Genomic DNA, 15,789 nt, shown 5'->3' with positions numbered 1-15,789 from the left:
GGGCTGATATGTATGCACACATGGACACAAGCCCGCAGAGACACTCGCTGTGTGTTTGAGTTAAACGACAGAGGAGACGTGAGCTGCGTCTGCCTGCACGTGCACTACACTGAAGTACTGTGGGCTAAATTCAGAAACACACAGATGTGCTGAAAATGCTCACAAAAGACACAAAAACACAAGTGCTATTGTTCCCTTAATGTGCTGCATGCATATTCGCTCATCTGCATTTGCTAAAGAGGATTTTGTTCATTTGATTTTTATATATTTATTTTCGCACGCTCTCAAATAGTCTCAAAACCCTAAATCATGTCATGGATCTAAAAATCTATGGTATTAATACAGTACAGTATTGATTGCATTACAATCCATATTGAGTAACATCTTTTCTGATTGAAAATGAGGAATGTCGGACTGGTTTATATTCAGACTTGCGTGGGTCAGGCTATTGAAAGATCAAACATCGTCAAACTTACCAGGAAAAGGAGGACAGGGGAGTGCGAGCACATGAGCAGAGGGGATTTCAGACTCACTAAGAGGAAAGGCACACTCCTCCAAGGCCTCACCGTTTGCCAAAAAAACCTCGAGTCAGGCTTTTCAAAAGACTGTCAACCAACAGTAGAATGGGCCAAAATGGATAAGGCAAAGCTGTGCAGAGGAACTCTGACACTGGTGATAAAGAGAGTTAAAGATGCTTCAGAGGCCTCCAATCAGATTTACTCGGCTGATTGGCCAAAATAAATCACTTTGAGCTTGTGTGCCACCAAGCCTGTTAAATTTAATGTGGCAATTTTGGGGGCTTGAGAGAAACCAGTAGCCACACACACACACACACATGCACACATGCGCACACACACATCAGGAGTAGCGAAAGAGCAGAGGGGAGGAGAGGATCCCACGCAATACAGTTTGACTCCTGTTTCAGACAGGTTTTTTTTTGTTGTTGTTGTTTGTATGTTATTTTTATTTCTTTTTGCTTCCGAGTTGAATGATTTGACATTCATCAAGTGAAAAAACTTTTGAAACCACTGCCAAACACGGGCTCAGATCACACACTGCACAGCTGATCGGCCAGATGAGGGCAGCTAGTGTGAAAAACCGTCTGTATTTACACAAACGAGAGAAAGAAAACCTGTGAGGAAGCACAAAACAGATGTTTTTCGCATGAGACAAAAGTCTATGATTTTTTATTTTTTTATTTTTACTTTTCCCTATGTTTTTCTTCCCATTTCTCTACATGTCAGGAGAGATGGATAGGGTGTTGGCTTTAATTGAAGGATTGCCTGCCACCCCTCTCACTACGCAGGTGATCTGTGTATGGTTTCTGGATCAAGGTAGAACTAGCAAGGCTCATGATGGATGGCCAGTCAGGAGGAGGGACGCCAGTCAAAAATCATGTGATATATAATGGGGTACCGCACAGAGCAAATGAACATGCCACATTCTGAACGACCTGAAACATGAGCTTGCCTGTTGTGATGGACAAAGGTTTCCTTCAAATTCCATACCAGAAATAAAACACAGGTAGCAAAAGCACAAACACTAATAGGATAACAATGATTACATTTTATAATATATCACAAATTATTCTTACATGAGGGACTATGTCTGAAAGAGGCTGTGCAGCAACAACAAAGTGCTCTCTGTTTCCGTGCTAAAAAAAACAAAAGCTGCATTACTAAGAGAGCCCCATTGTGTTGCAGCATTAAAGGGTTTGCGAAAAGGCCTTGCATTCGCGCATGTGTTTGTGTGCGCGCGCGTGTGTGTGCGTGTGTTAGAAAAATCATTCTAAACTATAATCCTAAGCCTCGCACTTTCCCTCGAACAAAATTGCCCTCTGCAAGAGGTGCACCAGGCATGTGATAAGTGCGTAGCCTGCAAATAAGCATGTAGCCTACATTCCTAAGCCTTGACATCAAAAAGGGCTTCATGCAGCATGCAAAAGGCTGCTTCTTTTTTTTCTTTTTTTCTGCAGAATAGCAGCATTTAGTTTGAATTGCTCAGCAAGATATTCCTTTAAGCTTTGTAATCAAGACAGAAACTAATCTGTGATGACGCATGACAACTGTGGGGTGTCACTTGAACCTGTATAATAGCATGTCAAAGTATGTCAATCAAAAGAAATGAGAGGTATTGGAAGGTTAGCAGAAACAACACAACGGTTTGTGCCTTTGAGCACACTGAGTCACACTCAGATTATCTCCACCAGACTCTGCCAGCCTGCATCTACTGCTTAGACGGTCTTAATCAATTTAGCACGTGTCAGACACTTCCAAAGAGAGCCAAGACGGGGCCCGAGCGTCCAAAACATCGGCTGTTTTTTCGGCATGAAGGTCGGGGGGGGGAGCGCCACGTCTGCGGGCTCGCTCCACGCCAGCGGGCCTGGCACCGTGCCCCGGCCAGATGGCAACATGTGGCAGAATTACAGGACTACCAGACAGCGAATGTATCTATGACACCCACTGCGCCGCATCCTATGCACCAATTATGAGTCAACAAAAGAATCACTCCTACGGCGGCACATTCAGGCATCAGAGGTTTGTCTCGCTGAAATGTGAGATGAAGGGGAGCGCTTCAAAGAGGAATGTTGGGGAAGTATCAACACACTGATAGACACTGATCACTCTATTCTGTAAACACTCGACTTGAATGATAGAAATCACTGCGAATCTGTCTCTGCGTTTATATATATAACTAGTAAACACATCATTGTAAGTAGTGTAACGAGTGCGATAATGTGGGCGTGAACCTAGGAAAATGTTAATAAGCAGCACAGACTCTTTATCTTGAAAACGGCACACCAGTGCTGCAGACGGCGGCGGCGGCGGCAGCAGCAGCAGGTGTGAGAGACTGAGGCACATTTTCTCATGTGGCTGCCCTTGTCTTTGCAGCCCTGTGGAGCCGATGCAGCTGGTGCCTCGAGCTCACAGCGGCAGCTTAAGTCTGGTAAAGGTGAGGGCCAGGAGTAATTTCTCCTGTCAAGTTTAAAGAAAAATACTGTATGTAACTATGGCCCTGGAAGCTTAAGTAAGTGTTGAAAAAAAAAAAAAATTGTTTAAGTTTTGTTACTTATACTATTAGTAACGCAGCGATACAGATTACAATGCCTGAATTCCAGCTCATCCAATATAAGCACTGTCTTCCCAAATTTAAAAAGCGCATAATGCTCATTTTTATGCATCGTTACATGAGGCCGGTCTATGAAGCTTTTCAGACTGATCCGGTGTCCCGCTGTGACTCAATGAATGGAACTGGTAGTGAAAACAGAGAATTTTAGAATTAAAGTGACACAGAAACTGTAATTGATGTGGATGGCTCTCATCTTTCCAATACCCAATCCACTTAATAAGGTCAATATTAAAACAGATGCTGATCCAGTGGATGGGGTCTGTGTATCCCTGGTAAAACATGGTGGGAAATCATAATAATCCAAAGATGAGGATGTAATACACCAAGGAAATGTACAGCAACATATCATTCTGTGGCAAACCGGCGATGTTGGATATCATTTTGGAAAGGGAGAATGTATAGCAGTTAATGTGCCTATTTTTAAAGTATACGTAAAGTGTGTTTTCGTCCACATCACTAAGATGACTGTAATAAGCATACCGCCCAAATTCGGAGATGATTCTTGGCTGATGTATCTGCCTGAGATGGCTTGTTAAGCTGTGACCCTGCACAGGATAAGCATGTTTGAAGAATAGACGGGTGGACGGCTTGTTGAGCAGTGACGTGCTTTCGGGTATACAACATTGTTTTCGGAAGATGTGATGTAATGTGGTTTTGATATTTTTTTTCTTTCCAAGGGTGATTTCCTGGTCAGTAGCAATTCTGCTGCTTGCTATCTCGACGCTGACTCCGTGCAGCTTTTCTCCACTGAGAGCTGCCGGCCCGCAAACCTCTGTGTCTCCCCAGCTGTCCGACGGTGGAGCGGGAACGAGCTGAACCTCACGCCGATGGAAGTCTGGATCACGGACAGTTGGGAGATAAATACACTTTCACAACTGTCGGATGATCAGCGTCCTCCACAGAGGTCATGGTGCCCCTTGTAAGTGAGTTTGCAATCATTTTTATTTACTGACATGACAAAAGTCAGACTTTTGTAAAAATTTCATTCCTCTTCCTGAATACTACTGACTATTCAAGTGCTGTATATGCTGTGGCTATTTTTATGTTAGGACAGCGGAGCAATTTATTCCCCTTGGCCTCGCATGTTCTGCATTCAATCTGATCACGAAAAGGGGAATGATGTAAGACAGTCTTTATATCTGCATGTTAACAGCAGTCTGTGAAGCACATTTTTTTTTATCACCAATTCAGTGAATTTAATTATCAATGGGAGTTGTCATGGAAGCACTCTCGGGCATAGATCATCTGTCCTTGAAAACAGGCTGTTTGGGCTCTGTCTGGTGAAGAGACTGCAGCAAGTATACAGGTTAGCACAGGATTCTTGTGGGAGGTATTCTAAATGCAGAAGTTGTCATGAATATCAACAAATGTTCTTCCCAGTTCTTTCGGAAAGGGGGGGGGGGGGGGGGGGGGGGGGGCAAGCCCAGAGCCCAAACAGCCTGTTTTTCAAAGGATCAAAAAAGAAAAAAAAATCATTCAAAAAGACACAACAGGAAAGTTTGAAGTCCAGATATCATTACCCTGCCCCTGTCTAATATGCTGTCGCATGTGTTGTGCCCTGGCCCATGTGGTTTGGCATCCGGCACCGGGGCCCCAGCTGTGGGTCTGGCCGCGTCTATCCTGCTCTGTTGCCCAAATACCATGCTCCACTGGTATGGCAGGTCATGCATGCTCATGGAGGTGGAAATGAGCCTGTGTTAGGAGCGATCAGAGACTGACACCTTTCTGGGAGTGTTAACAGGCACTGTGATCATGACACTGAATCAAAATTCAGAAGCTTATATTTGCAGCAAAAGGGAAGTACTCCACTGGCTTTAGGCTCTACATGGTATGTCGGCTTGCTGGTTTATCTCACCAAATTTCCTGAATGACTGCATCAGCTTCAGATTATCAAGGTTTTGTCAGTTGGAATGAAAAAAAAAAAAAAAAACACTTTCCTGTTTTGATTCAGTTCCTTTGCTTGTGGTCAAACTTTCACAACTGCTTTTTTTTTTCGTTCTAGCACATAATATCTGCACCACACCCTCCATCATCCTCTACACATCTGTGGCTCTCTCTTCCAGCAGCCACTGTCGTCGTGGCTTTTCTGTGAATGATATTTCCACTTTGCCTGAGTCACATTTATCTCTCTGATCTTTACGCATCCTCACCGGAGAAGGACATACATGGAGCAATACAACAATACGATGCAGCAGCAAACACCGGCTAATTTGTGCGCCGTGAAGTGGTTGACAGTGAGGCTCATCTCAACAATTTTGTTGCAACTATCCTACCGTCTCAAAATTAGGCTCCTCAGGAGACAATATTGTGGGAAACGCTCGCCGCTAACAACGCTTGCTTTAACCAGAATAACTCCTCTGTTTCTGTATTTGGTCCAGCAGTTGATCAGACTAAATTGTTTATTACTCCGGAGTCCATTCAATCACTCTTTCATTCCTTATCAGTCTGTTTATCTGACATTTATATTTGTTCTCTGACTCCATCCATCCACTTAATGCAACATTTTACTATCTATATTCATGCAGCAGACTCTTTGGAAGGCAGCCTATTCCGCGCAACAAAAGCCAAACACACAACTCAACATCTCACCAGGAAGTGTAGTACAGAGAATTCGCATTTGCATGTGTGAGAGTATGTGTGTGTGTGTGTGTGTGCGTGTGTGCACATGCAAGTGCGTGTGATCATTGTGTGCCACTGTTAAAAATTGATGGACAATCATTCAATACAGAAAGCACATAACAACACAATTTCACTCTCCTTAACTACAACAAATTACATTATGGGTAGCTGTGTATCATCAAAACCAAACACTGTAGGAACGGTCACTGAATGAATGAATATATTACGGATGTGTGTTGAAGCAGGACGCTGTGTATAAAAAAAAAAAAAAACGAAGAAGAAGAAAAAAAAAAAGATTTGGGGTAGAGTAGCAGCCAGCTAAGGAAAACAAATTAAACTGGCAAGCGGCAGGTAGAGAAAGCTCCAGAGGAGAAAGCAGAGGTAGGGACTTCACAGTCAAATAACTTGTGACATTTTTGACTAGAGCTGTTGATGAGATAGCGCAAAGAATTACCTTGGTGTGTCAAAACGGGTTCGTTTTTTTCCCGTTTCATGCTTCCCAACAAGCGCCAATTTATAAAAAGAACAATGGAGTGGAGAAATTAGACTTTTCAAAAGAGTTTTAGGGAAGTTTAATGTGAGCAGTCCTTGTTCTTTTGCAAAGGCACCAGCGAGAGAGAGAGACAGTGAAAGACTTAAGCTTGCGGCTAAAAAAAAACAACAAAATGTGAAGAATTCTCCGTGTTAAACAACCAATGTTTCATACACTGAGGAATCTAAGTTAATTTAGTTATCTTTTTTTTTGTGCCAGACAACTCTCTCATACCATTGTTACGTGAAAACTGAAAGAAAAAAAAAAAAAACGCATCATGTGGATGTAAAAAATGTCCGTTATGTTTCTTTGCTATCTACAGAACCTGTGTGTTTCACTTCCATATTGGTGACACACTGAGCAGCCTTACACACTGTATAGCCAACTGTCACCAGCCTACACTTCCTTGAGATGTACGCATATGTATTTTTAAATTATGAAGTTATACTTGACAAAAAACAGGAAACTTGCAGTGCCAAGCTGTTCTTTACAGCCCACGACACAAAAGTGTTGGGCAGAACAAACAACATGTTGAGGATTTTTGCTATTCTTAGAGCCTTTCAAGCAGCAAGGCTAAAAATGTAGTTAGTTCTAAGGGCGGCAGTAGACCTTCTCTGAAACACTAAGTTGTACTGACTTGAATCTTATGAATATTAAGTGAAAGAATAAATAAAGCTGGTCTTACCAAGTCTGTTGTCCAACGCTCCAAAGTCCAGAGAGTACTTCACCACGTGGTAATTGTTCCAAACATACAGCAGGTTGTCTCTGGGGTTATAATCCACAGCGGCGATGTACTGATAGGAGTTGGGGAAAGGGATGTCCAGAAACCCGTCTTTACTTAGCTCTGTGTTGTAGATGTAGTCGATCTTGTTTCCTGTCGCCTCATTGTCATCGTCCTCGTACACTGACTTCACCACGTAGAGGATTCCACAGATCATGAAGGCGTTGGACGCCGAACGCTTGTCGTAAGCCGTGTCCCAGGTCCCCTCAACACGCAGCGTGTAGGGGTTGAGTTGGCTGATGACGATCCGCCCGTTGTTCTGCTCGGTGGCGTAAATCACCCAAAGGCCGTTCTCGTCGACGGCCAAGTCGATGTCTGACTTCCCTCCCCAGCGGTATGGAGACGTGTCGTGGTAGTTGGCGTTGGCGATGATGGCCTCGCCGCTCTTGATACGAGTCCGCAGGTCAAACTTGACAATATTGCGCGTGCGCTCCTTGTTGAAGAAGAGCGCCCCATCGTAGACCACGAAGCCAGTCCCGTCGACACGATGCGGGAGTTTGTAAGTCGTCGTTGGCCTTCCGGCGATGAAGTCTTCTTTGGAGGAGTATTCGGTCAACGTATCGGTGCGATAGGGCGTCCAGGGCATGTAGTAGATCTTATCGGAGGCTTGGAGTGGGTCTTTGCACCAGGCTCCAGACTGGTGGTCCGATTCAAAGAGGTGCTCGCTCTGGTACACCCTGCGCAGAAGCCCTGGGCACAGGAATACTGAGGAGCCAAAATAGGGGAAAAACAAGTACAGAGTTACATTGGCAGGTATTGTACATCAATAAATGAAAGAGGCAACTGAATGCAACAACAATGAGGTTTATATCTCTGTCTTCTCCAATGTGAAGGACCAAGGTGTCGAGTCACACCCTCATACTCTGATCTGGTATACTTTAAATGCAGAACTGATCACTACACATATATTAAGTGTTCTTTTGTTTCAGTCATTTGTTACAGTTTTTGTGTAAGATACTTCTGATTCAGTCTCTGATCCTCAAGGCAATTAGCTACAGTGTCATTGAATGAACACACTTAGAGCTTGCAAGGAGAGGTGAATAGATTAAGTGAGGGTTATCACTTCTGACTTAATATAAAGCAGATACAAATCAGAGGGTTAACACGGACTGACTTACCCACATGCACAGAAACACACAGTTATTTCAGGTGTCCTCAGGTTGTTTCCTTTGTGAGAATAGCTTTTCTCTACATTTCTACCAAATTAAATATAATTGCACCAGGAACGAAGAAGTGTCATTCTTTTCTTCATTAAAACACCCTAGTGGTATTTCTAAATATAGAGTATTAAACACACAAATCTCAAATTAAAAGATTTTGATAAACAGCTACACTTCAATTATTGGCTGAAGCAGCCCTTTAGGGGAAAGAAAACTAAAAGAGAAAAATACAGTAATTACATCATCTATATAATGATGGCCTGTCCATTATTTCATCCACATGACATTTTTAGTCTGCAGCATGATTTACGACACCACACAAAGTAAACTAATTATATGTGAACTGGTTTGTACTCAAATCTGATAAAGCTAGGCCAAGGCAATACAGCTGGAGCAGGTCAATAGTGGGCTCCGTTTGCGAAAGCTAATTTCTGCTCATTATGGATTATCTGAGACGGAGGCAATTGTAATTTTCTGTCTCTCTAAAAAGATGACATCTGAATTCAGGATTACAGTGACTACAAATCCATAGTAGGATAAGGATTTAAATTAAACTTAAAATTTTTGTAAACAGATGGCCAAAGTGCAAGTCTGACAAGGAACAATAAATAATTCAGACAGTACAGTTTTCCTTCTTTTTTTTTCCCACAGGTTTGGGCCCAGAATAAATCGTAAATACAAACAAAGAGTGTGTGTGAAGGCTCCTTTCACTGTAATGGGCCAGAAGCCTGACACAGCGCTGACAGGTTCTAGCCGCAGATCTGTCGAGGGGTAAAAGCAGTGCGCTCCGAGGAGAAATAGGAGAAAGAGACAGCGAAAACAAAGGCTTCTTTCCCCTTGTAATCTCTTAAGATTAAACATGTTGTCTACCTGCAGGTGAAAAATGTGGCAAGATGCGTCCCGTTGACATAGCGCCTCAGCGCACATCTCAGCGGTTGCTCTGCTAAATGCTAAGAGGGCTGTTTCTACGGTTGAAAAAGGCGAGATGTGCTGAGGTAGAAGGTCAGAGTGGGCAAGGTTTGTACTGGCAGCACACGGGGACTCTGAGGAGGTTTGTAAAATATGCTTCTTTTTTTTTTTTTTGAAGGATGTAAGCACAGAGATGGAGCAGCAAATGAAAGATATTAGAGAAGTGATACAAAAGCAATCATGGCTTTCATGGGGAATTGACAAAAAAAAAGAAAAAAAAATTACTGCAGCAGCACAGTCATTTCTACAAAATGTTTTCAACTCCCCCTTCACCTTCATTTCTCATTCTCTTTGCCACACATTTCAGTGATACGTCATTAATTAATGACTTCCATGAAACTTGAAATTTATTGCATAGCTGTTAAAGCAGAACTCTTGACTCTGGTTTAATGATTCCTTTCCCATCTTTGACTTCAATCCAGCTTTATATTTAACATCTGACAAAGGGACATGTTTCCCACTCATGCAATAAACACAAAGCTCCTGGGGCACGAGTGAAGATTTAGCATATGTTCTGCAAGCATCATGCACTGCTGATAAGGTAAGAATATGACTGCTATGATCCATCTCCAGTATTGGCTGGTGAGTCCCTGAAGGTTATAGCCATCATCATGTTAGAGATATAATCAAAAATGCTGACAGCTCATTGGACAAGCTATTGATCACCCTGTATAGCCCTCTGCTTTAATATTATGCAGCTGATAAAGCAGAGCTGGAATAAGCTTCAGTTATTACAGGGAGGAAAAACATCACAGCGTTACGGGAGTTCAGCGGGGAGCAGGTCTGTAATGACCTCGCCCAAAAGAGCGGTCATAAATGTGGCAATGTCCTTTCAGCCTGTGATGCTGATGAAGAACAAGGAATGAGGATAGGAGTTGTTCTAGATGCTGCAGCATGGACACTACCGAACGAAAGAAAGAATCGTGGCGGTTTGGTCTATTTTCTAATACACTTTCACTGAGCAATTTCATTTTCCCCATGAATGACATGTTAAACCACACCAATGAACCATACAATGAGCATGAACCTACAAAATGTCAGAAACCTGCTTCAGCAACCCGTCACCAGAGTAGAAAAAAAAAAAAAAAAGCAAGCATATACCCAAATGAAGGTGGGTGGCAGGTGAAAAATGAAAAGTTGTTGGCATTTAGTTACCTTTTTGTTCCACTTCTATTTTTAGGCATGAAGGGGAGAGAAGGAAAGAAAAAAAAATATATTAAAGAACAGGTTAATAGAGTGATAACTGTCTTTATTTTACAGTCACAGTCACACAAAAGTACAACAGGAGGTTAGTGGAGTTTTATCATACTGTAAGCTTTTAGAGAAAAGAACCGGATCACACACGAGCCTGTAGGAAAAAGACAGATCAATCAGGTTTTAAATAATACGACATGTTTTTTGTTTTGTTTTCTTGCATAGATGGCCGAGGGATGGGAATGTGTAAAACAGATGTACAGCGCAGGACTTTTTCTACAGTCATATAAAACATTCAAACATATGGCAGCGAGCTTTTGAATTTAAGGCACAACTGGGAGAAAAAAAAAAAAAAATGGACTCACATGCAAATCGGGTATATTTCACACGGCACAGCGCTGTAGTCTCAAACTGATAATCCTTTATCATTTATCATCTGACTGACGAAGCTAGCGTGTAGCTACACACCTTTGTAACGAGATAACATCAGTGATGAATGGATTTCTTTTTGTCCATCTGGGGGTAGCAGAACCGGCTGAAAAGACCAAATAAAGCAGGTATGGCTAACAGGTTAGCAAACAGTATTTACACAACACTGAGCGACATTAGCATTAGTCTGACCACCTGGCAAGTCCGGCGTTCAATGTGCTTTAGCTCTGTTTTGGTCTCCGCAAACCATGTCTAATGCATTTGCTTTTCTTTTTTTTTCATATCGGGCAGTTAGCGTTCAGTGGGTTCAGCGTCTGCCTGCTGTCGCTAGTAAAGAAACCGACTGAAGCAGTGCGAACGAGCCGAAACATTACAGCTGCAGGCCACAGAAAACAGAGCAATGAGTTGAAAAATGCTAAAAACACACCACAGAGCTTGGAATAAATGCAGATACAAGTATTTAATTCCCTATGAGTGATCTCTTCCATGTTACATGTTGTAGTTTGATCCTTTGTTATTCTAAAAAAAATGAGTGGTTAATGCAGCTTTAAAATATAGTATGCACTTATAGTATATACTTGCAAGAAAGTTGTTTTCTTCCGTGTATGACCTATTTTATCAAATTTGAATAACTCAATATCTAAGTGAAATGTAAAAGCCATTTTGGTTCTACAACTCTGACAGCAAGTACACTGAAGGCCTGTTGAAAAACCACTTAGGCTATTACATCTTAACTCTATATATCACTTCCTCTGTGGACAAGCTTTTTATGTCAGTCACGGCATTTTGCTGGTCTCTTCCATTTGTAGTAGGGGTTAGCATCCACCCAGCAAGCCTGCTCCTGTCCCTTCCCCTCCAGTAATCCCGGTTCTAATAAGAGAGGATTAACCTCTGTTACCAGGGCTTACAAGAGTCCTCTCCTCCAAATGGAGAGTGCAACAGAGTGAGGTATGGAGGTCAGTGGGTAGTCGTAGGTGGGGGTAAAGTTTGAAAGATGGGAAAGTTATTAGAGGAGAACAATATTAATGCCAGGAACTGAGCCAATGCAAAACAGAGAATGAGTTGGAGCTGTGTCGAGCAGGGGGAAAGAGCAAGAGAGTGAAAAATAACAGGGAGGGGAGAGGCTTTCAACAAGTAGTCTGTTTGTCAGATCATAAAATTGTACAAAGGTACAGCACTGCACCTCATCAACAGCAAACACTCCAGCTGTCATTGAAACACGATAAGTCCATACCGAGCCTGAGCAACAATAGCCCCGGGCTAAAGCTGAGCCACCATTACTGGCAACTCAAATTTGCCAATAACTCGGAACTGCATGTGGACCCCGTAGATCAAATCAAAGTAAACAGCCAAACGTCCCTGATCGAAGCCTCTTCACCTCCCATGAGCAACGGCCACACCACAGGGACCACGGGGAGGCCGGCATTTCTGATTGAGCGATCGCTAACAGTGGCGAGGGGAGAGAGGGGTAATGATCTATAGAAAAAGGCATTAGCGGCGGGGATGTGAGAAGTGGTATGCTACGCAATCGCCGGGGAAGATGGTGTGAGGAGGAAGTAAAGGATGTGGATGAAATCTCTGACGAGGAAAAAAAAAACAAAAAACATGCCACTCTAAAGGGCTATACTGTCGCATCTGGCCCTTTTGTTTGAACCAGAAGACGCCACTGGATGCAGCGAGGTCACCTGTCGGGTCACTCCAGCCAATTTGTTCATGTCAGGTCCACTCATGTTTCACTACATATAGCGCAGAGATATACCTGCTACACCGGCTTCGGATATCCACGTTTACCGCGTCGCAGGCACAAAGAGGAGCAGCGAAGGGAAAAGCAGTGAGAGTGAGACGGAGAATTGATTCATTTGAAAAGCTTCTTTACTCCACCCCACCACCCCCATTGTGACCTTAATACGATTTTGGTCACGGCTGTCACTGAGTAACTAAAAAGCACTTAGCTCTCTCATCCTTTTCTCTCCTTTCTCCTTGTCCCCCAGTCTGATGTCAAAAATATGCCCATAAATACGAATCAAAAAATAAGAGTTTCTTTGGAGCTACTCTTCTCTCTGTGAAAGGGTTACCATCCTCTTTCACAACATAAAATAGACCCTTGAGTATCTCACTGATAGGCTCTGATGAAACATTTTCTCATGTCTGCACTTGAGCCAAGAGTTGATATTTAAAGGGCACACGGGGAGCATTTAATGGATTATATGCAATGGACAGTTTCACGCATCCTTCGGTTTCCCCCATCTGCGTGATATCATCCTTTTTCACAAACAACAGCTTTTTTTTAAATTCTTTTTTTTTTTTTTAAACTCATGGTCCACTTGTGTATCGATCGTTTTGAAGGTATACACGAATACAAATAATAGAGATCCTCCAGTGAATTGTGTAATGACGACGTTAACGCTAATGACGCGCAGCTCTCCAACGCGCTTGTGCTTCAGTGAAATCAACTTTAAAACACCGAATGAGGTGATGAGCTAATTATTTGAATAAGAGATGATGAGCATTGAGTGGCCATCAAGTTATTTAAAAGCAGACATGGGACTGAGAGAATTTGGGAAAAAAGAAAAAAAATACACCAATTTCACGATGGGTCTGGGGGCTGCACCCTAAGTTGGAGAGGCCCTGCAAGCTCTTGACATCTCAGCGACTTGAGGGGCGGGTGCAGCTTCAGCTGCCACTCATAAAGCTAGAATTTGACAATTAATTGCACCAATCTGATGGATGATCAGCGGCATCTGTCACCTGGTGGAAGAAAACGGTTCATCATCCTGCTTTTTGCAGTGACAGTTGGATGCACCAGCAGAGACTTGAGAAGGTCTGGCACGTTTTTCCTTGAGGGAAAGGATAACCAGCTGTGACCACCATTCCTTGGATGCCAAAGCAAACCAGGAAGAGGAAATGCCATCAACTAGCAAAGGAGGAAAAAAAAAGAAAGAGAGAAAAAAAAAGAATCCCCTATAAATTCACAGATCCCCTGGGCTCACAGATTGGCAACAGTTTGTTATCTGGTATAGATTCATCACAGACGAATGCGCTTTTTCACCAATACCCTGCACACAAGCACACCTGGAAGCGGCCAATACAGGCAGACTTATCTTTTGGCCACTGAGAAGCTCCACTGGAGCAGTTTGGGGTTAAGTGCCCTGCTCTAAGGCATCCAAAATGCTGCTCATTCACTTCCCAACACTGTTTTATTTAGGGATAGGTTCAGGGACAAAAAAAATCTGGCGGCAACATTCAACACCTCTAAATCAATACAATATTTTTTATTTAAATTACATATTTAACCGTTTCTTTTTTTTTTTTTTATCATCACCAATCTTTCAGGTTGGTTTCCTGTAAGTGTTTTTCAAGTAAGTGTTTCACCAGGCCATAGTAAAGGTGAATACATCCAGCGGCCAGGTCGGAGCCAATTCTGGCAACAGGTTTGGGCAAAACACAATAACTCACTGATCCGTGTGCATGCAGCTTGTAACAGTCTGGCTGCTCTCTGGTTCCCGCTGCCAAACACGAAGCTGGAAAAGGCGACGCGGCCGATTCTGCAGCTTATCTAATTGGTCAAGCTGTCGTGGCAAATTTGATAAGATGAACAGGCAAACCTACATGTATGGTCTCCCCCTTTAAAATAACACATTTTTTCCTTTTTTTTTTTTTTTTTAACAGTAATGAAGGAAGGAAGCAGCTGCTCATTACAGCCAACAACTTATAGTAAATGCAAAAAAAAAAAAAAAAAAGAGTTTGGCTTGTGTGCACGTAATTCTGCTTTGACAGTGCACATAATGAGAGCAAAAAATGCTGAAGTACTCTGATGTTACAGCTATACCATACCCTGTGAAACTGCCAATTTATAATGCAGTCTCTTTGTTCAGATTATGCATAATTTCTCATCTAATTTTCACCTGAGAAGTCACTCTGCATACTTATTGTAGTCTAGTTGCTGCTTGAGACACATGCGGAGCAGCTGACAATGGAGACCTTTAGCTGCTGTGAGCAAAGGCCCCCGTCATGTGAGCGGCAGCTGTATGGATTTTCATTTGAATAATTAACGATTCCCAATTTCACACTAATGGTTGAGAGGTATCAGAATGGTATCATTAGCCGCTAATAGAGATTCATGGCGGAATGGCTGCAATATTTTTTGCAATATCCATCCAAGCCCCCCCCCCACACACACACACACACACACACACACACCCCACCATCTCTTTTTTGTTCTCCATTGGCTCTCTCTCAGCCAAGGAGTTTCAGAGTGCAAACCCCTTAACTCCATCCCATCAGCTTTTTAATTAATGACACAAATTACGGGGCTTTGAATAGCATGTGCCTAAGGATGGGGGAGGACACGCAGGCTACCATCTCTCTTTCTCTGAATTCTCTCCTCAGCTCCTTCATTTTTTTTTCTTTTCCTATCATTTCCCTCCGCTGGCGCTCATGAGTCTCCCATACCATCATTACAGGTTCCATTTCTCAACAGCCCTCTTTTTCTTTCAACCACTTGTCTGCTCTCTTTGTGCTCCCTTCTCGTACTTATTCAATCTCCTCCCTGGTGTCTCCTTTCTGTCTCCATCACGTTTTCGCTCTCCCTCCTACTGGGGAGCAGCTATGCTATCTTATAACCTTGACAATGCAGGATGCTATGCGAGTGCGAGTGCGTGTGTGTGTGTGCACTTGTTCTTCTGTCTGTGTTCGTGCATGCGTGTGTTTGTCTCTCTTTGAGGGACAGGTGCAAGGACTTGGCGCTCATCCAGACTGCTACCCACGTGGGACAAGCCAACAGAGGGAGAAAAGACAAGTGCAGCCTAGGCAAAACAAAATTAAATACATTTTTGTGGAACATAGCAGCAACTAGAGCAGAAATAACCTAATTGCACCTTCTAAAATATGTCTTGATTTTCAAGGACCTTGAAATTATGGAGGAGAACAGAGGGATGAGGGGCGGCTGTGTGTGTGTGTGTGTGTGTGTGTGTGTG

At 42.9% G+C, this 15,789-nt stretch overlaps 1 protein-coding gene across 1 annotated transcript in view; it reads right to left on the bottom strand.

The window, feature by feature from the left end:
- LOC111665941 (adhesion G protein-coupled receptor L3) overlaps positions 1–15,789 on the bottom strand; it is a 209,455-nt gene that overhangs the window by 76,008 nt on the left and 117,658 nt on the right. The window contains exon 6 of the mRNA XM_087177926.1: positions 6,966–7,766. Coding sequence (XP_087034052.1) covers positions 6,966–7,766 — 801 coding nt within the window. The remainder of the gene's footprint in view (positions 1–6,965; positions 7,767–15,789) is intronic.

Source organism: Seriola lalandi, unplaced genomic scaffold (genome assembly GCF_002814215.2).
Source record: "Seriola lalandi dorsalis isolate HSWRI2012SDOR001 ecotype SW California unplaced genomic scaffold, Sedor1 jcf7180002054663, whole genome shotgun sequence".
In the NCBI taxonomy this organism is placed as follows: domain Eukaryota; kingdom Metazoa; phylum Chordata; class Actinopteri; order Carangiformes; family Carangidae; genus Seriola; species Seriola lalandi.
Note: the sequence above shows the minus strand (reverse complement) of the source record. Positions and strands in the feature narration are given on the sequence as shown.